This window comes from Sceloporus undulatus, chromosome 2 (genome assembly GCF_019175285.1).
Source record: "Sceloporus undulatus isolate JIND9_A2432 ecotype Alabama chromosome 2, SceUnd_v1.1, whole genome shotgun sequence".
Lineage (NCBI taxonomy): Eukaryota > Metazoa > Chordata > Lepidosauria > Squamata > Phrynosomatidae > Sceloporus > Sceloporus undulatus.
The window spans coordinates 193,047,155-193,071,055 of record NC_056523.1 but is presented as its reverse complement, the minus strand read 5'-3'; the positions used below and the strand labels follow the sequence as shown (position 1 = coordinate 193,071,055).

General features: G+C 41.1%; 1 protein-coding gene across 10 annotated transcripts in view; it reads left to right on the top strand.

Moving 5' to 3' along the window:
* Positions 1-23,901, top strand: part of SMARCA4 (SWI/SNF related, matrix associated, actin dependent regulator of chromatin, subfamily a, member 4) — a 77,230-nt gene that overhangs the window by 49,293 nt on the left and 4,036 nt on the right. For 3 of the 10 annotated variants that reach the window (XM_042447792.1, XM_042447793.1, XM_042447790.1), the window contains exons 20-31: positions 1,171-1,413; positions 3,039-3,152; positions 5,605-5,712; positions 6,742-6,828; positions 7,944-7,990; positions 8,663-8,829; positions 10,517-10,680; positions 11,476-11,703; positions 11,911-12,009; positions 12,508-12,585; positions 15,864-16,091; positions 23,606-23,859. In XM_042447792.1, coding sequence (XP_042303726.1) covers positions 1,171-1,413; positions 3,039-3,152; positions 5,605-5,712; positions 6,742-6,828; positions 7,944-7,990; positions 8,663-8,829; positions 10,517-10,680; positions 11,476-11,703; positions 11,911-12,009; positions 12,508-12,585; positions 15,864-16,091; positions 23,606-23,859 — 1,817 coding nt within the window. Of the gene's footprint in view, positions 1-1,170; positions 1,414-3,038; positions 3,153-5,604; positions 5,713-6,741; positions 6,829-7,943; positions 7,991-8,662; positions 8,830-10,516; positions 10,681-11,475; positions 11,704-11,910; positions 12,010-12,507; positions 12,586-15,863; positions 16,092-16,427; positions 23,860-23,901 lie in introns of those variants that run through there. The other 7 variants (XM_042447797.1, XM_042447798.1, XM_042447795.1 and 4 more) reach the window with 5 other exon arrangements.

Sequence of the window (23,901 nt, the reverse complement as noted above, 5' to 3'; positions counted from 1 at the left end):
ACTAACATTGAGAAAGCATGCAGCCCAATAATCAGAAATCACAAAAATGCAGCAACACCATAATGGTAAAGCTATCCCAAACAGACTGCTGGCAAGGAGTGGGGGTTTTGTGCTCCTTTTGTGGCTGGGTTTGGGTCTCATTACCTTCAAAACAGTCTAGGGTCATGTGTCATGTGCACACCACACCCCCGGATTGGCTGGAAGCCGGTGCTTTTTGCCCATGTGTTTCAGGCCTGTGTTACACTAATGCTATATTTAGGCAGGGTTGTTTTTTTCCCCAAAACCAGCAACTTAAATAATAGGCATTTATGAATATTTGAAAACATGGATGAAGCATTCATTGTTTATGTAATCCTGCTGAATGACAGAGGGAATTCTTCTGTTGTTCTTTTAAGCAGTGATGGTACAGTTCCATCTCTTGTATAGCACTAAATTTCAGGACAGATCATGTCAGTTATGTCAGTCTCTGTTCTGAAACAATTTAAAGCTGCAGGCATCTCCATCCCGTATTAAGAAAAACTAGAAAGTAATTTTCAAGCACTTACATGTAATGAGAGAGAGAGGGAGAGAGAAAGGATATGGAAGGAAATGTGTGATGAAAGAATTTGCACAGCCAGTGCAAAAGGCACATGCAAGTAGCAGATTTTCTCAACCCACATGCCAGCTGCCTTTCATAGTTCACTAATTTCAACTTCAATTGAGTGGGTGGGAGATGTTCTTTTTGCTCAGTGGGCTCTAGTCATTTTGCGGCAGTGTCTCAGGAGATGTTTCAGATATTGGTTTTTCATGGTTGCTCACCCACAGTTTTAAAGCCTCAATTAAACTGAGGGAGTGACTGTTCATATTGGGCATACCACTAGTTTGAAGCACATAATATGAGGTAATCTACAAAAAGTATTTCTCTGGAGCCTCTGTGAAGAGAGAGGATACTTTCTCCTTCTTATTTAAAATACCTGGCTCTGCATTGTAATTTTTACAGATTAGTGGTATACATCTTTCATATGTGAAAATTATGCTTAGTGAACTGGGTTAATGGAAGCCTGCTACATCTGAATGATTTCCTTACTGTGAAGGCCTGTACTTCAGAACCATGCATTGGAAGGGAGTTGTGCATTCTCTGTGAAGTATGTTCACATAGACTCTAACACCAGTGATGTCCTCCATCTTCAGATTCGTTGGAAGTACATGATAGTTGATGAAGGCCACCGGATGAAGAATCACCACTGCAAGCTGACCCAGGTCCTGAACACACACTACGTAGCCCCACGTCGTTTGCTGCTGACAGGGACTCCACTACAGAATAAGCTCCCAGAATTGTGGGCTCTGCTCAACTTCCTCCTTCCAACTATCTTCAAAAGCTGTAGCACATTTGAACAGTGGTTTAATGCTCCATTTGCCATGACTGGAGAAAAGGTATGGACAGGAAGAAGCATCTAAGTCATTCATTTTCAGCTAGCGTTCCCTGGGCTTTTGGGTTCTATAACCATTACCCAGGATGTTTTTAGTCTCATATGCTGGCTAGATGCCCCAATTTGATACCAGTCTTTACGTTTCTTTATGCATGGGAGAGTCAAGAAGAAAATGACCAAGGTTTTTCAGAAAGTTATAACCTGTTCCCAGCATTCCTTGACAAAACAGAGGGGCTGTTTCTGATTTAAGGAAATATTGTCACATTGTATGATTCCATATACTGGTAGTTTTATTATAATGTATTGGGCTTGTCATCCATTATTCTCTAAAACATGTATGTTGGTTTGGTTTAAATGTTATTAGTGGATCATTTGCCTGCTGAACAATACAGCAGTCCATTAGTTCTGTGAAAGGGGTTACACTCCCCCAAAAGGTCAATGGTAAGGTTAGTATTTTTGCATCCTATATTGTCATTCCCCCTACCTTCTAGGGTTTGTGAGGGTAGGGGTAGTTCTCTCACCCCTTACTGTTTCAGACCCAGGAGAGGCTCTTTATAACTCAGACAGTGTAGATTGGTTCCTGTTGGCACAGTGGTTAAATGCCTGTACAGTGGTACCCCGGGATACGAATTGATCGCGTTACGAAATTTCCGGGATACAAAAAAGTTAGATTGGAAAAAACTGTTCCGGGATACGATGTTTTTTTCAGGTTACGAAATTTATTTCGGCGCGAAATTCAAACGCAAAGCGCGGCTAGCGGCTTTCCAGCGCTAACGGAAAGCCTTTTCGGGTTGCGAAATGTATCGGGTTACGAACGGAGCGGCGGAACGAATTAATTTCGTAACCCGAGGTAGCACTGTACTGCAGCCACCCACTCACAAGCCACAAGGTTGTGAGTTCAATACCAGCCAGGGGCTCAGGGTCTACTCAGTCTACTCAGCCTGGCATCCTTCTGAGGTCAATAAAATGAGTACCCAACTGTTGGGGGCAATTGGCTTACACATTGTAAACCACGCAGAGAGTGCTTAAGTGCACTGATAAGCAGTATAGAAATGTACTTGCTATTGCTATTGCTATACTTCCTGATGATTAAAAAAAATCTCCTTTTGCTCACTGAACTTGTTTTTGCTGATAGTCATGTTTTATTAGCCCTTTCCCAGCTTTTTAGTAAAACTGCTACCAAATGTCCTTGAAGTTTCAACATTTTATCACATTTATCTCATTCATATTAAAATATTTGCTTTTAGTTTATATAGTTAATGGTAGAACAGATTTTTTTATTTTGCATATTAAAAATTATATTTGAGAATCCTTATTATGCTTATATGTGTAAAAATTACCAAACATAAGACGATTTTATAATATCTGGTTTCCCCCATTGAATTGTAATACCATTTGATTCAAAAAGAATGGTACAAAAGTAAAGCTGTTATTATTCAGTTTTGCACCATTCATTTTTAATCTCCATGATGCTTTATAATTTTGTAAAATCTTTGTTGTATCATATGTTGATACTTTTTTAAAATTACAACTGATGTCATGGGCTTTTATGTACAATTATATAAAATTTTATATAAAATTTAAAGCAAGAAAAAAATGGTTCCCTTACATCTGTGTGTTTAAAACCAGGTCGATTTGAATGAGGAAGAAACAATTCTGATTATCCGCCGTTTGCACAAAGTATTGCGTCCCTTCCTACTAAGAAGGTTAAAGAAGGAGGTAGAAGCACAGCTTCCTGAAAAGGTAACACATATGAGGCAGATAGTATTCAAAGATATAGCCATGTTAGTCTGTAGAATCAGTATGTAGAGAATCTTGTAGCACCTTTGAGGCTAACTGAATGTACATTTTCACATACCAATGGTATATATATATATGTCTGTCCCTTGTTTCCACTCCATTAAATGCATTTGAGGAAGTAGACTGAAGTCTATGAAAGTTCATGCTGCCAACTTCTTTCATTCAGTTAGTCTTAAAGGTGCTACAAGATCTCTCTACATACTGAGGCAGATAGTAGTTGAACATACATAAATCTCTCTTGCTAATGGAAAGACTTCTTGTAAGCTGTCCCTGTGGAGTATGATCATAACCAATTCATTTGTTTTGAAAAGTCTGCTGGAGAGCCTCTTGATCAAAGGAAGCACATATAATATCAACAGTGAGGCCATCACTCATTGGTACAGTATTTGGTTTGCATCAGAAGGTACAAGATTCTTGAGCAGCTGAACTGAGAATGGTCTGAACCTGGAATCTTAGAGAATCACTGTTACTAGAGTAGAATATACTAGACTAATCAGACTAATGGCCTGACTTAGTAAATGTGATGTGAAGAGGAATGCATTAATCCACTGACATTTTTGTAGAAAATAAAGTGTAGTAATAGTGTTCTTTCTCTGCTCCTTGTTGTTGTTTTTCGACCCTGGATTAGTGCAATATATTGTCTTTTTCTTGCCCCTAGTGAATTGTGATTTGTATAGATTCCCGTTCCTATCCCTAGTAATGATGTTTTTAAACTTTTTATATTGTGATGTTTTATCTGTATTTTATTGTTTCTTGTCTTGTAAGCCGCCTTGATCATGCAATTGGAAAGGCGGGATATAAATAAAAATTATTATTATTATTATTATTAGTATAGAAGAAGGTTGCAATACTGCTGCTAAAGTGCAGTTGTCACATACTTTTTTGTGCCACACTTTGTGGTTTTTCTGCTGACTGATCCTTACACAGAACCAAGGGATGTGACACCCCATCACAAAAGACAGTCTGTCATAAAATTTGACCTCATGAAAATACTGTTTTACTGGGAAATTTTTGTTATCACATACAACATTTACTGAGAATCTACCAACCTTTAGAAACACACACATATATTCTCTCTGTCTCTCATACCAGTCTATGGAGAAATTAACCTGAATGTATATAATGGTACTTATGATTAATACTAATGGGAAGATCTTTAAAATGGTGCTACATCTCAGACTTTCCCCAACTCTGTTAATTTGTCTTACCATTCCTCAGAACCTAGCCAACAATACCTTTCTTACCAATTCATTTATAAAACTATGTTCGATAATAATATCCAGAATATATTTTTAAAATCAGAGAAAAATATATGCAAACAGTTGTCAGGTGTATCATTTAAGAAGGCCACCCTATTAAGTCATTCCATGGAGGAGGGAGCCATTCAGTTTCAAAGCTGTTTCTAAAGCTTCTTTCAGTGCACTGTCCAGTGTACTACATTTCAAGCTATCTGATATTGGTATCAGCAGTCCCCCCGCCCCAAGTGTGCCAGGGACTGGTACCATGTTGTGCTGATTAGCAAGCTTTTTTCTTTCTTTCCATGGACTACCACTTGGAGTTCAAATGTAATTCATGGCCTCCCAGTCTAACGTTGCCACTTACCCTCCCCACTCATTGCTATATTTGCCCCAACATGCATGTAGCAAGTAGGCTTGGGGAAAAAAGAGTTGACTTCAGCAGGAAGTGTTTCTCCCCTAGACTTAGTTGCTTCATGGGCTATGAGAGTGAGAAAGTGTGCATGGGAGAGAGGGGTGTGTGTGTGTGTGTGTAGGAGTGCACAAGAGTGTGAGCTAGACCCCCTTGCCATTCACATGCTGTCCTCAGAAGACTAGCCAGGTAGGAATGTGGCCTTCAGGCTGAAAAACTTACCACACTTTTGGTGTAATGCAAGATATGCTACAGTTTCCAAAAACACTTTTGCAAATTGTCAGAAGACATTCCAATGTGAATAACAGACCCTTCTTCACTTCTTCTTGTTTGGGAGAAGGAAGCAACAGAAAAACAGAGAGGCTGCTGTTGCATTGGTCTGCCTAGCACCTAGCCCCCAAATGAAACTTTGGGAGGCTGCTGTCCATAAAGACACTGGAAACAGCTGTTCAGGTGTCAACTTAAAGATAATTCATTTGAGATGTCAGAGATGACTCTGAAAATAAAACACTCATTGAAGCTAAAGAACAAGTCTAAAACACAATGGAATGCCTTTATCTGGAGACAGAGCTTGGAGAAACTACTTTTGGAGACTGTCACTCCAAGAATCCCGCAGACAGCCTGATCACTGGGGAGGTTGGCATTCTTCCAATCTTTATTTTGGGAATACATTTTATTTGGATACATGGATTACAAAGGCAGGTTAGACTTTCACAAGTTTTTTCTCTTTTCTCTCTACTCATAACAGGTAGAATATGTCATTAAGTGTGATATGTCTGCATTACAAAGGGTACTCTATAGACATATGCAGGCCAAAGGAGTGCTTCTTACAGATGGCTCAGAGAAGGACAAAAAGGTTTGGATGACATATTTTCCCTTTAATATGCAATAGGGATGGGCATAACATAGTTGGATCTGTTCCTTAAAAGTTTTTATAGTCGTCTTCGTGATACTGAGGGAGGGAGGGAGGGAAAGCTTCAGTTCTTTGCTGCAAGGTAACTTATTTTTCTAGGAGCTTCATATAGGCCAAGAGTGGAGGAGTTCTTGGAAATGAGAGATGTCATATAAGATGGCTCTTCCTTCTGGTTCTCCTTTTATCTAGTTCACTCTAATGCAAACACAAGATGTTTCTTCAGCAAGAAAATGGATGGATATTGAATATGTGGGTTTCGCCAATAAACTCCAGAAAGGTGCTTATGCACATGTATGCATTTTTCAAAAGATGATGGCCTTCAGATTCTTAAACCAAGACCCATTGGCTCACATGATGCCAGCTACTAAACCAGATTTGCCTCTGATTATCATCTTATTTAGACAAATAACATTTAAATTGCTCTTTAGCCTCCCAATTGAAGCTATAACACTATGGGAGGTTTTCTCCTTGTGGTAGTAATATTTTCAGATACTTTTTCTGGATGTGTTCTACCTCCCCCCCCCCCCCCAGAGATGCACTTTTGAAATGATGTTTCCTTAGCAGTGCTGTGCTATAACATAGTTACTTGAGGAACTTTGTGAAGATGTGAATGTTTGCACACTTTAATAATTTTTTTAACTCACTTAGTTTAACTGATAGTGTCTTTTACATGAACTACTGCCCAAGCAAAAACAAAAAAAAACCCTAAATTTTGGAAACTAAGACTTGCTGAGTTGAACATCTGGGACTACTCAAATCCCTTTTTAAAGTTTTGGTCATGGTCCCTTTACTATCCAGTTTTAGCTCTATTGCGGTTTGATCCTCAGAAAGGAAATAACAATAATGTTAGGAAATGGAGTTATATTTTACTTAATAAATCATTGATCTCCTTCAGTGTTTTGCATTCACTTATATAAGCACTGTAGTTTGCTTAAGCAGAAGATTTTGAATTGTGCTCTCTTATTCTTTCAGGGAAAAGGTGGTACAAAAACACTAATGAACACTATAATGCAGCTGAGAAAGATTTGCAACCATCCATACATGTTTCAGCACATAGAGGTAAAGAAGAAAAAGCATGCGTGGTTAAGACATTTTCAGCCTATTCTATGTAGTAAGTCACTGAGAGCAACTAGAGTGAAAGTGATGGGCCAGAACCAATGCCTGGATTGATTATTCTTCCATATAGTTTTAGTGTGGGATGCTTTGTAGATGGCAGGCTGGCCCACTGTTTCTCCAGTCTTTTGAATTCAGCTCCACTTCCCAGTTCATTCTGACTTCTGGAACCCTTCAGTCCTGTCTTTTATGCAGATTCTCACAGGCAGTTGCATGCATATTAGTGCTGTTACCACAAGTAAGAAACTGTGGCTTGGTACAAGTAGGTGTTAAGGATTGTTTTGGCAGGAGTGCTCATTAGTAGAGCACTTGCAGAAGAACCCAAGTTCCAGCCCTGGTATTGCTAAGTAGGGCTGAAAAACACCTCTGCCTGAAACCCTGGACTAGTTGCTGCTAGTCAGTATGGATCCTGCTGGGCCAGTTGGTCCAGTAGTTTGAATTAACAGCTTCCCCCATGTTATGCCCTGCCTGGCATCTGATAGCTGAAGGTCACAGCTCCATCTCCAGACTGGTACTTCTAGAAATCTGTGCCTGGAGTGGGAGCAATTTCCAGCTGCTTAACATCTGGCTATTGCAAGCGTCTTCACCTTCATTTCCTTCTCTCCACACCACAAATGTTGCCCCAGCAGGTTCACCACATAATTGGAGAAGCCAGTTTAACTGTTCAGATATTAATGTTGTGGATAGACTTAGTGCAGTGTTTATGAAATGTAGAGACTACATTAATTATGACTGAATGCTGCAGTACTGTCACATAGGAGGATTTGTAAATTTTAAAACTATGAGATCCTGCAATACTTGTTTGCCTTGTACTTCTGTAAAATATTCACACCTTTTACATGCAACCAATATGTCTTATTTATCTGTAGAACATTTTTACTGCATTCATTTAAAAACTGAAGACTACTACATTAGCTGCCAATGTAATTTTGTGTAGCACAGTCCCTCCACACAAATGGCATTCACAATTTTAACAGTTGTCTTTTAGAGGAAACGCTATCTGCACTTGAGTTTGGCCTGGTTTCTTCATCATTACACTAGTTTTCATACATTTGTTGCAGGAATCCTTTTCTGAGCACTTAGGCTTCACTGGAGGCATTGTGCAAGGGTAAGTTGGCCACACCAGACATTTCGTATGCATGTTGCATTTTCTCAAGGACAGGCTCCATAGTCTGAGCCAGTAATGGAGCTAAAGATTTTGCTTGACAATATTTGAAAACTGAATGCTGAAGAGTAGCAAAATGTTGCTTTGATGTCCTGTTTGTGAGCTTCCAGAAGCACTTGGATGTCCATTCCTTGCAACTGAGGGGGGGGGGGTGCATTTCTGGCATGATTTAGCTGGGAATTTATGATGTGTGTCTTCAGATGTGTTTACTATGTTAGAGCACTGACCTTCAAACGGTATTCTGTGATCTGGGTTACTTTGTCATTATATGCAAACCTTATTGAAATGCATTCATTACAAGATAATCAGAAAACTTCCCTGCAAATCAGATTGTCAGTCACTTCCAGCTTTTCCTTGCAAATATTAGGTGCAGTGTTAGTTATATTCCAGTGCTGCCCTGTTAGTTCATTACAATGATACCCAGTAGACTTGACCTGTGTATCTTAGAACTTGTCCCAGAATTCCCTAAACACATACATGTCTTTCATGGCAGATACCCAAACAGCAGATAGGCCAATGTGAAAAGAGGATCCACAGGTTGTAATGTTTGAAAACTACTGTGGTGGGGGGGAAAGCCACAATTCCTCTGTTTTTTCCTCTTCGTGCACAATCCAGACTTGACCTGTACCGTGCTTCAGGGAAATTTGAACTCCTGGACCGAATTCTTCCCAAGTTACGGGCTACCAACCATAAGGTGCTGCTGTTCTGTCAGATGACTTCCCTCATGACCATCATGGAAGACTATTTTGCTTACCGTGGCTTCAAATACCTCAGGCTAGATGGTGAGTTTAATATTAGGACTTACAACTTTGTATTAATTTTGCTTTGTACCTGTTCAAACCTTGGTGATGGTTAGTTAGATACATTTGATCAAGGGGTTCTATATATCTTCAGTAAGGTTTGTGTGGAACTTTGTAAAAAAGTGGAACACAGTACTCTTCTCCAGCACCACATCTCAAATGAGTTGATTTTTCTTCTGTCTGCTTCCTCTATTGTCCAGCATCCATACATAGTGATGGGAACTATGATGGGTTGGACGATTCTAACTTTTGTGCTCAATGTATATCTTTACTCTTCAGGATCAAATATTCTTTCTTAGTTCAACTTCCCATCACTAATCTTCTTTTTATTTCTTGATTGCAGTCACCATTCTGGTCAATATTTGATCCAAAGTACAGGGCTTCTTTAATTATTTTGATTTCCTCATGGTCTAGATTGAATTTATACATCTCTTCTGTGGTCATAATTTTTGTTTTCTTTTGTTCAACATTAAGCCTGCCTTTGCACTTGCATCTTTTACCTTCCTTAGTAACCGTTCCATGTTTGTGATGTCTTCCGCCATTATTATGGTATCATCCATGTACCTTAGATTGTCTATGTTCCTTTCTCCTGTCTTCACTCCTCCTCCTTCTGTTTCTAGCTTGGCTTTTCTTATAGTTCCGGCATACAAGTTGAACAAGTAGGGTGATAGAATGCAGGCTTGCCTGACTCCTTTGCCTTTGGGAACCACTGTAATAGGCAGGAAAAAGAAAGGTAGAGGGGTGAGCCCCATGAAGGCCTTTTTCCTGCCTATGCTCTGGGTAGGACATGCCTTGTCACCCACTGAAGCTTATTATATCTACGGGAACAAATACTTGGATTTCCTGGCCTGCCTTTCCCTCCTTACTCATTTGCTTTCCCCATTTGGAGCAGCTGGGAAGGGGGTGTGGTGTGCATGTGATAAGTGTACCTTCCTTTCATTTTCCATCTCCTCCCCCCCCTCCCCATTTTTTTTCTTCAGCAGGGATAGGATCACTGGGTTGTTGAAGGAAGTGCAATGTCGGTGAAGTACAGTTCGGAGTTCCTTTGGTTGAGTTCGGAGTTCGTGTGTGGAGAGGACAGTTCAGGCAAATGAAATAGGTCGAGATCTATTTATGGGAGTTCAGTGAACAAAAATTGAATGGGAAATGCCTCGCGTGTTCAATTATTGTAACCACACCACATTTGAACCTACATTCTTGCTATGTGTATTAAAAAGTTGTGGTTTGTGTTACAAAAGAAGCCTCTGCCTGACTGATTCACAACCATATAGGCACACAATACTGCTGCCAAAGATATAAAACTTAAAAGAGGAAGACACCTAGTCCTTATACATTTAGGGAAAGTGTATAAGGGTAGATGCTGGGCAGGGTCATTGATGAGGGGTCTTCTTATGTCTCAGTATGTGACAAGGGGCTTCCACCTATGCCTTGAGGTTTCTTTTGCTCAGATACATGAGAAGATCCCTTGTCAATGAAAACTGCCCTGCATTTTTACACTTTATATACAGATATTCCTCAATTATTCTAGTGCCCAGCATAAAATATTTTCCCCCTGTGGACTGATGCTGTGTTCCTCTAGACTTCTGAATTTTCTCCAGTGACAGCCATTACATGCAAATAAACTATTTATAGCAGGAGGAAAAATCCTTTATTCTCTGGACTTTTAAAGGGACCACTAAAGCAGAAGATCGTGGCATGCTGCTGAAAACCTTCAATGAGCCGGGCTCTGAATATTTCATTTTTTTGCTGAGCACTCGAGCAGGGGGCCTGGGACTAAACCTGCAGTCCGCTGATACGGTGATCATATTTGACAGTGACTGGAATCCTCATCAGGTAACAAATAAATAAATTACCCAGCTTCAGAAAAAAATAGTTTTGAAACAGAAAGTGGAAGGTGGGTGTGGAGGAGTAATGGTAAAATAGTGACATGCTTATCCATTTTTAATGCAAAAGAAAATTATTTGTTTGCCTTGCTCTGATTTGGTCAGAAAACATCGATTTATTTATCATTAAATTTCTCTTATAGTTTAATTTATCTAGATTATAAAGCTTTTTGGCATGGTTAATGGAGTTACTAAAATGTTGAATTGGGAGTCAGGAGATACAGGTTCTTGCCATTAAGAATATTGGAGGAAAAGTAGAACTATCTAATAACTGTGATGGCTTCTAATTTGCTCACTGAGCACAGCTATGACAAGACAGGTGCTCTCTAAAATGGTTCACACAATAAGATGTTTATCTTCAGCTGGTGGATTGAGATATGTAGCTAGTTTGCAGGCTGAGCTAAGTGGGTTGTAACAGCAGCATTGCCACCACAATAATGGATGGGGCTAAATTTTAAAACATGTTTGAATTAAAAGTGTGTGCTGGGTCTGAAAAGCCTGGAGGAGAATGGTTAAAATGCTCCCCACCCATAGACATCTTAGTGCCATTAGCATGTCCATTACATGAAGTCTGCAAGTCAGATATCTAGCTATGGTGAAATCCATGTAGGGGCAACATAATCTGCTGAGGTCATGCCAACTCAGTGAATTCCACATGTTAATTTTACAAGCAAAAGCATGTTAAAATCAATCCTAACCATGCTATAGACAATGAGAACACTTGTGTTTTTCTATTCCCTCCCAGGATCTGCAGGCCCAGGATCGAGCCCATCGTATTGGTCAGCAAAATGAAGTGCGTGTACTGCGCCTCTGCACTGTGAACAGTGTGGAAGAGAAGATACTTGCTGCAGCCAAATATAAGCTGAATGTAGATCAGAAGGTTATCCAGGCTGGCATGTTTGACCAGAAATCCTCCAGTCATGAAAGAAGAGCTTTCCTCCAGGCTATCTTAGAACATGAAGAGCAAGATGAGGTAAGGGACAGTTCACCTTCTTTTCCTTCAGTGTGTGACTGCTGAATACATTGCCTGGCTTTGTGCTCTGTATGATCCTGAGGCAAGGGACTGTGGGCTGGAAGGAAATGGCATGAATTCTTGTCATCCCAGGAAGTGAATTTGAGTGTCAGTGAAAGGTGCTGGGTTTGACAGCCCTGGAGACTGAAGTCCTCTATCTATCCACAGACCAGATACAGCACGGGCAGCGGCAGTGGCAGCGCAAGCTTTCCCCACACTGCCTCATCCCTGTGCCTCAACTCCGACTTGGAGGAGCCACCTTTAAAGGTGAGAGGGGTCATTCAGTCGCCGCGCCTGCCCAGCCCTTAGCATCCTTTAATATTCCACATGCTAATTTTAGCCTCACTGTTTAAGATTGTCAGCAAAGTTGTCAGCTCAGAAGTTGAGCTTCTGCCACATGAATAACTGTCCACTTAGACCAGTGGTTCCCAACCTGTGGGTCAGGACCCCTTTGGGGGTCGAATGACCCTTTCATGGGGATCGCCTAAGGCCATTGGAAAACACGTATTTAATTACAGTTATGAAGTAGCAATGAAAATAATTTCATGGGTTTGGGTCACCACAACATGAGGAACTGTATTAAAGGGTCACGACATTAGGAAGGTTGGGAACCACTGACTTAGACCACTTAACTCATTATCACATGAGTAGCCAAATCAGATATTGAGATAGTAAAACCACATTTGATTTCAAACTCACAACATGTGAGCCACCAGATTGTCTCTGCCCACACAAGATAAATGGGGGAATCTTAAAATCTTTCAGGAGGAAGATGAAGTTCCTGATGATGAAACAGTAAACCAGATGATTGCTCGGCATGAGGAAGAGTTTGATCTTTTTATGGTGAGAATCCTTCTTTATCAGCCTAATTTTAAGATACTCTAAAGGGGTCCTAAGTAAAAATATGCTTCTGGGTCTGGCAGTCAGAGCATGAAGTAGAGAGAAATGGAAGTGAGTGGAGGGAACCTTGCACAGATTCTGAACAAGACCTCCATGTTCATTCCCTTCTAGTACAAGCGTGACATGACAGGCATCCCTGTAAAATAGGCCACAGTCTTTTAACTGGTGGAAAATATTCTACTGGTGAAAATATCTGAGTGGCAGATAGCAGGAACCACACTCCTCAATATATCTTTCATAAGTTCCTTTACAAAAAGAAACACTTCCTGCATGTCTGTGGTGTTCTGTGTGTGTTGGAGAGGAAATGAGAACTGTTTTCCTAGGTCTCCTACTGTAGAAATGGGAGAGCAAGGAGCTGGTGGGGAGTAGTGAGAAGAGAACTGTCTTAGTGAAAACATTTAACTAAAGACTGAGGAACCACAAGGCTAAGCAAGTTTCTTAAGCAAGGATTTTTGTCTGAGTACATTTATTTTATATATAAATGTATTTCTTGTCTGAAGACGTGGGGCAAGTAATACATTACAGCTGTTTTCCTCTAGACCAGATTAATTTGTCTCATGGGCTTGGTAGTTGCTGAGCACCTTTAGGTTTTCTGCCAGTAACTTGACCCCAAGCAAGCAATAGAACAGAAAAGACCAAATCTGGAGCCCTTGTGTTGTTTTGGTAACCTATGTTTCTTGCTTCCACAGAGCCTGTCACCAGGACAGGACAGGAAAGGCAACTTTAACCAGAGAAATGCCTGAATTCCTTTCTTTCCTCTCTTTCTCTATAACTATGTTCCCCTCTCCTTCAGAACATGGAAAGAAAGTTAGTAAATGATGGGGAGGAGAAAAACCACTGCCCTCCAGTGTATGTAAATCTATATAATAGTAGTCAAATATTCTTCGAGATGGGGGATAATAACAGGTAAGGGGATTCCCACCTTCTCTTTTTCTTGCTGTTGCATACACTGGAGGGGATGGGAAGTGTATGCTGAGAGCTTCTAGAGAAACTACCCCCTATCTGCAGTGTCTAATGTAAGTGTATGGACATTGCTGTCCATATAACTAATAATTCTGAAGTGGTATGTTTGCCCCAGTGTTTGGACTTCTCTGACTGATGTTCATAGGAACAGAGCTCTTTCAGGTAGAGCTCATTTCGAATTTTTCATATAAACATTTCTGACATTAAGAGCATGCCAACAGTTGAATCCAGTTAGCTTGGCAGTATATCTTGCTAACCTCAGTGAGGCTTATCTCTAAGCATACCTCAGGACTACGTATAGCCAACCCTCATTCTCCAGGCTGGGGGTGGGCAGCCCGGTGCCCTCCATATGTTTGAGGCTACAGCTGTTTCATAATTTGCCCCCAAGCCAGTGGTCTGGGATTATGAGAGCTGTAGTCATAATTGGATGGCATAAAGTTACATGTTATTGTTTTGCAGGCTATCATTCTTATGAAAAGCCTATCATTTATGCTAGGCTTATTTGATCTGTAGGAGCATTTGTTTAAAATCTAACACATTGGAATACATTCTTTTTTGTATCTAATTCTGTTGTGGTTTTTGGCCACATTGGAAAAAGAGGGCTTTACAAGACAGGATAGGATCCTGAATGACTCTAGAGCAGTGGTCCCCAAACTGTGCTCTTTAAGGGATTTTGGACTTCAGCTCCCAGAATCCCAGACTATTGGCCAACATGGCTGAGGCTTCTGGGAGCTGAAGTCCAAAATCTCTTAAAGGGCACAGTTTGCAAACCACTGCTCTAGAGGTACTTGAGAACTGGGATGACGAAAGACCAAGTTCAGGAATTCAGTTCATTTATTTAGATTTACATTGGATTTCTATTTTACTATATTCTCTTGTACAAGGATGGGAATCAACCACTGCATGGGACTAATTTAGCCTGGGATGCTCCCCAGTCTAGTTCGTGAGACAGCTTGGGAAGAATTCTGCCTCCATGGGCCACACACCCATAATTCTGATCTTTCCCTTAGGAAAGGTTAAAAGGAAGTGGAAACTCTGGAGTGGGCCATATGTCCCGAGAATCTTCAAGGCCACTGTGAATTGTCACTGCTTTGCTCTCCTCCCCCTTGCTTTCCCATTATGTGGAAGAAAAGCTGGCTCCCAGTTCATCTGTGAACCTCAGTTAGTGTTTCTGAAGCCTGTACAGCTCAGTACATCATTCTCTGGAATTCTCCCCTATTCGGGAAGGTACAGGACAGGTAAAGCTCTCTGTGATCAAGTCAGCACTTCTTTGCACACATCGCTCACTCATGTGCTCTTCCCTTGTTGTTGCCAATCAGAGGATGGAATAGGGTAGGCAAATCTGCCCTGACTGAGTTACCAGCAGGAAAGTCCATGTGGGGTAAAGCTGAGTAACCACCTGAGTAAAGTAAAGTAAAAGCTGAATAACCACCAGAGTGCCAGCTGCTGCAGGAGCTTCAGTGTGGCCCTTCAGGCAATCCACTCACATCAAGGACTGCTGTGATGTTTCTTGATGGAGAGCTGCCCTGCCAGATTCCTTGTTCTGGTGCTCAGTAGGGACACACAATGTTCTTCCCAATCTCAGATTCACAGAAAACCAGCAGCCTTCTTGTCTTTGTCCTGACCCAGCAGCTGGGGAAAATTGATAGCTGCAAAATCCCAGCAATAGCTGTACCTTTACTCACAGCATGTGACATGATTGCTTCATAGGCAGACCTTGTGGATGGGCTCTTTCTGCTTTTGGTGGCACATCTCAGACAAGATGCATACTACTGTAGCTGTGCTAAAACTGAGCAGAAATGTCAGTCAGGATGTGAACAAGTGGCAGCCAGTTATACAAACTGTATTTTTAGCCCTTATTTTCTTCTGCAGCTTTATGAAATTCATGGCCTTGCTATAAGTCAGCAGGTAACTTGGAGGCACATAGCTACACACAGTTACTTTGCAGTACTGGTTGTCAGTCTTTTCTTTCCAGTCCCTGGAATAGTTGTTGCAGACTCTGTTTTCAGAAACTTAAGATTCTTTACTTGCTTTTGTTACCAGCTACTTTCTCAATAGACTGATCAATATATTCCTAGTGCAACTTTATTTACATATGCATTGATGACTTTCCTGTGCTGGGAGATCACTCAGCTGCATGTGACTTTGATATTTTTAAATGGCAAAGCCACACCATCCCAAGCCAAGGATTTTGAGTTCATAACAAAATGGTCAGTACAGTCTTGTTTGGTGCCTTCACCGCATACTTTTCCTTACAGCGCATGGATTTGGATCGCAGGCGAGAAGAAGCCCGCAATCCAAAGCGAAAACCACGTCTAATGGAAGAGGATGAATTGCCATCTTGGATCATTAAAGATGATGCTGAGGTGGAAAGACTCACATGTGAAGAAGAGGAAGAGAAAATGTTTGGGCGGGGTTCTCGTCACCGTAAGGAAGTGGACTATAGTGATTCGCTGACTGAGAAGCAGTGGCTCAAGGTATACATGGTACAGCATCGTTCTCCAATTGTTTTCTATATTTTTATTTCTATGTGTGTCTATGTTGTCTGTCTGTGTGTCTGAATGTTGAGAAAATACCCAGTATCAGAAGTTTTGATGGTTATCCAAGATGGCGCTAACAAATAACCAATTTGGGAACATTACAAAATCACCAAACATATTGTGTAGCTATTCAGTTGGTAATCCAACCTCTTTTTTGCATTTAAAGCCTTCATACTTTTAAAAAATATCCTAATTCACCATACAAAACTTCTGTTGGGTATTAGCAACTGAATTGTGTGGAACCATGTTGCTAAACTTAAATTCAATTGATCTCCTTGACAGATGTCAGACATTTCAGATGCAGAAAGCCTACTTACTATGCAGCTGAGTGTACCCTCTTCTTGCTGTCCCAGCAAACATTTCATCCTACTTGTTACTGGGCAGTGATCCAGACATTGGGTGTGCTCCTTCTCTTTAGCCAGTAGGAGGCAAACCTTGCTGGGAAGGGTGGGAGAAGAAGCAGCTGGCTCTGAGCTAAGTTAGGAGGTATTACCCTTCCTTCTGAGAGCTAGTCACATGTCTGCTGTTGCAGGAACAGTGTGTTAGTTAGGATAATTTTCCTTTGTAGAGTAACCCAGGTGTTGAGTTAGAGGAAAGTGAAGTAATTCAAGCTGCAAAACTTTGCAGCACAGAAGACATCCTTCTTTGCTCAGCCATCCTAGAGGTTTTAATGAAGAATCAGTATGCAAGCCTGGAACCAAAGGATCTTGTTATGAAATTCAGTATTGAAGTTTCTGCATCCCATCCTTCTGTCCCAGGCATCTCCATGAGACAACATTTCAGAATATTTCCTACATCTTCTTAGGGATAACACCAAATAAGGGAGACTACTCATCATTGGTCTGTCCCACCCAGAGTTTCTCTTACTTTTAATACCTAAAATACGTGAAGATTCTGCATTCCTCATCATAGACTCCTGCTTGCTGCCCAAGGGAGACATCCAGTCTTCTGGACCAGGGCCACAGAAAGATGAATCTGCTCTTAAGATCCTTAGAGTTTACAGATATAGTTGTTAAGATGGTGTCTATCAATAGAAACATCCCAACCTGCCTTAAGAATTTGAAGTGTTGCAGATCATACTGATATAAATTTACTGGTGCAAATTCTGATATTTGCTGAGCGAGCTATTCTCTTCCTGTTTGTCAAGACTCATTGAAGTGGTTGCAAATTCATGAGAGGAAACTCTTATCTCAAAGAACAGTGTTCCATCTTCAAGAAACTCTGTGATGTCTACAGACTTTTAACAATGCCAACATTTGTATGCTATTTCATCATGTTGGAGACAAGATATGCTATGAAGGCCTTGCCTGAGACTTTGGGAATGTGGCTCCTTCTCAGAGTAGATGTTTCTGGGATACGTAGACCAGCAGTCTGACTCAGTACAAGGCAGCATCTCCTTGTAATTGTCAGTGGTGGAGAGATATTTGCCTATCTTGCAAGTCATTGTCATGGTTTATTTTGCAACCATTTCTCTTTCCTGAAATGATCACCTTGGAAGGGAACTGAGGCTCTGTGGAGGAGTACATACTTAGCATGTGCAATGCCTCAGATTCAGTCCAGCTGAAGAATCATAGATGGATGACATGCTGGATCAAAACCTCTACCTGAAACATTGGAAAGTTGCTGGCATTCAGCATAAACTGCTGAACTACAAGGGCCATTTCTCTGATGTGGCACAAAGCAGATTACTCTACTGAATACTGCTTTTTGGCTTGGCCAGTTCACTCTGGACATTTTAGTAAGATACTTGCAGTCCAGGGTTTTTTCAAGGCTGGAGTACAACACTTTCAGAATGTACTCAAGCATAATGTTCCAGTGCTTCTATAGAGAACATTTGTACATTAGTCCAGAGATTTTTTTCATATTCTCCCCAACTAACTTAGGAGACCACTTTTACCAAGTAGGGTATTATAAGCGGGCCACAATTTAGGTTTTAAATAATTTGAAACATTGCTGAGAACATTCTTAACATCTTAAAGCTTTGGATGTGAATTTTATTATCTCTAGAAAAAAGGAGAAAATATATCTTCACTTGGGAGGTCTAGCATTTAAAGATTCATGGGAATAACAGTACTTTTTTTCTTAAAATAAGATGAGAGCAATTCTGTGGGAATATAGATGGCATGTATTTAATTCCTGAAAGCTGTAAAATAGCTGCTGATGGAGGTAGAAGTCAAAATGTGTCTAGCAGTTGTCAGTGAATTAAATAATCTTCCAAGAGTAAAGATGGCACTGCAAAACTCTTGGTACATCAGGGATAGCCAAACTGCTGCCCCCCAGATGTTTTGGGCACTATTCAGGTGTATTCAGGAAGCTGTTGTGGACCGCTTGGAGAAAAATTGTAGTAGTATCCACTGGGGTTTGGTTCCAGGACCCCTATGGATACCAAAATTTGTGGATGCTGAAGTCCCATTATATATCATGGTGTAGTAAAATGGTGTCCCTTATATAAAATGACAAAACCAAGGTATGGTTTTTTTGGAATATTTTCAAGCCATGAATGGTTGAATCCATGAATAAAGAATCAATGGATAAGGAGGGTATATGTAAGATTGTTTAAGTGCCTTCCAGACCACCACAGTGATCAGACCACAGTCCAACACCAGAGAGAACAGGGAATGTAGCATTAATTATGAATAGCCCTTCTGCTCATTTAATGCACAATAACCCAGAACCTACCTTTGTTGGAGGACCTGTTGACTGTGGTATGCTTGTTGAATGGGGTCTCCAAAGATAGTCTAGGAGTGACTGGATGTCCAGAGGAAGAGATAATGCTTTCTTACTCCAGCCCAGAGACATATTCTTCAACATCTGCCTCGTACTGGCTGAGTAGGGAAGGTGCCCCATGTCTGGATCATTGCCTATCTAACAAGTAGAAACGAAGAAGGTAAGACCAAGTTTTCTGTTTTACACCATGTTTGAGTGTGGCAGGGAGAAAATAACCTAACCTTCTTGCTTCTACACAAAATGCCTCATGAGTTAGAGGTTTTAGTAAAGGATAATGAATAACATCTGTTCCCTTAAAACGAAAGAAATCAGAATGACCTGCCAAGCAAGGTTATTATGGCCTTTGCTCTTTTACTGTAGATCACTTCTTTTCTTCTTTCTTAATTGATCTGATGTTCCCTTTTAAAAAATTCCAGACAAGTAGCCAGATTAGTTGTTGTTCTGTGTAGATTAATTGCTTTATAAGCTTTTGTAGAAAAGGGTCAAATTCCTCTGATGGGTAAAGCCGAAGGTCAAGATGGTGGTGTGGAAACACCTGGGAATGGGTCATTTCTTCCACTAAAATTACAGATGTGTGGGGAACTAAAGTTAAAGAAAGCCATGAAGAAAACACTACTAGCTACTTCACATGCAAAAGTAGATGAAGTGTGTACACTAAATATTTTGTTAGAAGCATCAGTGAAGCTTAGCATCAAACTTACACAATGTTTTTGCAGTGAAGAAACCACTCATAGTTGTGTTCTCCTCTATACAATTGTGTGTGTTTGTGTGTGTGTGTGTGTGTGTGTGTGTACGTGCATTTATGTGCATTGCTGCCCACTTTTTTCTACTTTGTGACAGCACAGGATGGGCTTACATGGCTTCTATCTCTGAGAAGAAATGTGACGGCAAATCCATTGGTCATCAGGCCCACTGATCATAGAGGTGTCTCTTAGACAGTGCTTTGGCAACATATAGATGGTTTGCTTATCAACTTTGTTTTAGAAAATATATGCCCTTCTGCAGAGTATGCAGCATTCAGCAGAGTATGCAGCATTCATGGGCATGCCTTTTCCATGCTTCAGCATCCTGGGGAGTCCACTCCTGCAAAACTGGTGGGTACCTTCTTCCTCCTTTGGTTGAAAGAGGAAGAATCTTTGTGTAGGCTCTCTTTCTAATAAACCTGGCTGTGGTTTGTGGACACTTAGCAGGCAAAATCAGGCCTAAACTGACCTGCATCAACCCCACTGGTCTGATAGGCAATTCAGGCAGATGCACCACATTGTGGTGTGGCCAGAAAGCTTCTTTTCAGTGGTTGGAGCCTACACCGTTTATGCTGCCTACAGTTGGAGGAAATATGAGACTTGGGACTCATCCTGGTGGTTTCTATGGATTGAAGAGAATTGTGGCTGTAAATGAGACAATGACCCAGATCTTATTGAGGCTTACATTCAGGAAAGTCCATATTGTGCGAGTGGTAGGACTCTTCTGAAACCTTGCTGAAGCTAGCATCTGCCTTGTGCCAGCATAGATACTCTAGTGCCCCTTTCTCCATGTCAGCACCACCAGCTGATGACAACAAGCCCTGCTCAACTGCCGCCACCTCTTCACTACAAAACACATGCAGCTTAGGCTATGCCTACTCTCATGCTTTGGACACTCCTAGCTGGGCAGTGGATATGTTGGCCAGAAGAGTGGCAAAACAATTCGCAAGACTGTGTTCCCTAGGAAATATTTTAAAGCCTGTGCTTGGGAAGTCCAAAGTAAGAGAAATGGGTTTTATGTACCTTGAAAGGTGAAGAATTTTCAGTATTTATGGCTGGATAAGAACTCTGTTTCTAAGAAATGGAGAAAAGGGAAGGCATTTAGCTCCTGAAGAATTTTCATTGCTGTTAACATTTTATACTTGTTCTCTTGTAAGGCCCCTTCCACTAGAGCCAAGCAGCATTTTTGATGAATATCAATGTTATCATACTTAGTTCATTTGCCACTTTTCCAAGGTAAGGCCATGCTCGAAAGTGGCTTATGGCACCATCAAATACAATAACATTTCCTGAAGGAATGGAGCTCAGAATTTAAAGAGGCCAACATTTGGGTAAACACTTCATATTAATAAAGATACACTAAAATGAAGCAACCCAACCAATAATTCACTTGAATGTTTAACAATAGAGAAATACTCAAGAAACCCCCTCAAGACATTCCACTGACAGCAAAAGTACATTTTACCCCAGCCATAGACCCTAAACAAGATCTCACCCTGATATCTGTAGGAACTCTGAGCAGCTGCAGCCGCCTTTGCAGCTGGAAACAGTCAGTGTTATTCTACTGCAAACTAGGCAGAAATTAAAGAGGCAAAGAAAAGGAACCAGGTGCTTGCTAGATGGTCTATAGGCATTTTTAGCCAGGAAGCCATCCAGTTAATGGTGTTTATAACCATGACTCATAGCTGAATGGTTTCCTAGCTAGACATATTCATTAGGATATACCTTGGCTTTCAGCACATGCTTCTGGTAAATTTAAGTGACTTGATGCTCTCTCCTGAGAGTATAGCATAGGAAGGAAACATCCTGTCTCATAGCTCTGAACATCCTACTACTTCTTTTCCAGGTATGCATTTAATTGGTCTTAAATTGACACTTACTCCCTGTTCTCTGGGGATGGCTATGACTGAGCCATGCAAAAGCTAAAAGCAGTAGTTCTGTATCATTTAATATTAGTATAAGTTCTGAATGACCTGGGTACTGTTTACTGAGATACTGTACACAGAGTGTGATTAAAGAGGACCATGCCAAGAATTATGCATATAGGTAAGCAATGCCTCTGTATTTTGGGCGAGTGGGGAACCAAAGGAAGGGCTGTATGCCTTCATTTCTTACTTATGGCGACCCTAAGGCAAACTTATCCTGGGGTTTTCTCGGCAAGATTTGTTCAGAGGAAGTTTACCATTGCCTCCCTTGAAGCTGAGAGCATGTGACTTGCCCAAGGTCACCTAGTGAGTTTCATTGCCAAGCTAGGAATCAGACCCTGGTCTCCAGAGTCATAGTCCAACACTCAAACCTCCACACCACCAAAGGCAGAGGGAGTGAATATTAATCAAAAGGCCAAACTGTAAAGAAGAATCAAGACAGTGTTAACAGGCTAGTCTTTTGCTTACAGCGAGCTAAGAGCTGTATATTTACATCCTGATTGTTCCTTCTCTGTTACCCAAATTGACCAAAATCAGTATGAGATCTGCAGGCACTAGCTCTCAGTTTCTCAGCAATTGATGCTGTTACGCCTACAGCACCCAAATCTAAAGATTTGTTTCCACTGTCTATCCTGTACCATAATATTTGTAGTATCTGGCTGTTCATGAGTATACATTCATACTTGGAATCAAAATGGAAGGAGGGGAAGAAGAGAGAGCCCTGTGCTTCTGCAGGGTAAGGGGTCAGAATGATTACTCCCCTGCCCATCGTTTAAACATCAAAAGATTGGGGTACAAATGGGGCAGTGTAGAGCAGTGCACAGATTGAACTAATTATAACTAATTAGGTTTATAAACCACCTGTCTCTTTGTAGTCCCCTATACAGAATATGCAGTGCAATCAGTTTTGATTCAGTTTTAAACTCCCAAATCTCCATCTTCCATAAAGAGAAGCTAGACATAGTGGAGGATTGCGCACCTTAATAGAATAAGTGAGATTTTCTGTCTGCCCCTGCCTTAAGGTAACAAGTGTTGTATATGGAAGCAGAACTGGAGTGGGGGAAATGTTAAACATCCAGTCACCAGGATTCTTAAAATTTGATACTAATAGTAAGCTAAATGATTCCAAAAATTCTGCGATTGGCTCCTAGGAATTAAAAGTAATGCTTTTTATCCCAACATTAAAGCTACCAGAAATATATTTTCTTGACCCATTATCTAATGGTGACACAGATAGTGTATAGAATAGGAACAGGAGAGAGAAACCTGTGGTATCAGAATCAGTGCATCCCTCTTGCACAGATGTACCCTAATTCTGATGATAGAAGTAGAATTGGGCCTCCGTTTTATGAAAACCTGTAAAGGACTGAAAATAATGATGGAACTGTGAAGGACTGATGACTACAACCATGTTGGCAGGCCATTCTCTTAAAAAAACCTTTCCCCATTTTGCTGCTGTTACACAGGTAGTGTCAGAATAGTAACCTTAGGTTACTTTGCTCTGGGTGATGAGAGCCTCGAGCCATGTAAGTCTGAAGAGATGGAAAGTTGGGAAAATAAGCAGTTTCATTTGTGAGTTTTCCTACTTCTGTTATCCATGGCCTGCAGTTCACCCGCTTCTTTTCCTCTCCTGTTGTTCGGTCTGAAGCATTAATCTTTACTGTTAACTGGTGGTTAGGAGCCGCAGATCTCTTTGCAGCTTTGGAAGAATTTACAACTTGAGCTGGCTGGAAGGGGGCACCCCCAGGCTCTGCTCTGCATTGTTTCTCCAGACGACTTTGCAGAGTCCCTGTCTGCTGGCCCTGTTTAACACGAGAAGAAAAGCTCATTGGTAAGAGAACCAGCTTTCCTCTCCCACCCATAGAGATGCAGCTTTCCATGATCTGTAACTGGACAACCTGAGATTGTAGTGTCTTGGGAAGCAACCCATGTAAACATCCCATTCTTCACTGTGCTAGACAGCTTGGGTGTGTGTGAACGTCTCTGTTGAACCATTTCACAGTGTAGTGTGTCCATGCGGCTTGTTCATTGTACCTGGCTGACTGGCTGCTTCTCCTGTCTGTAGGCCATCGAAGAAGGCACCCTGGAGGAGATAGAGGAGGAGGTGCGCCAGAAGAAATCCTCTCGCAAACGTAAAAGAGATGTGGACGTCAGCTCTTCCACCCCAACCACCAGCACACGTAGCCGGGACAAAGATGAGGACAGCAAAAAGCAGAAGAAGCGTGGCAGGCCTCCTGCGGAGAAGCTCTCACCAAATCCCCCCAACCTCACCAAGAAAATGAAGAAAATAGTTGATGCTGTGATCAAATACAAGGACAGGTAACAGCAAAGGGGGATTCCCCCCCCCAAAAAAAATTTATT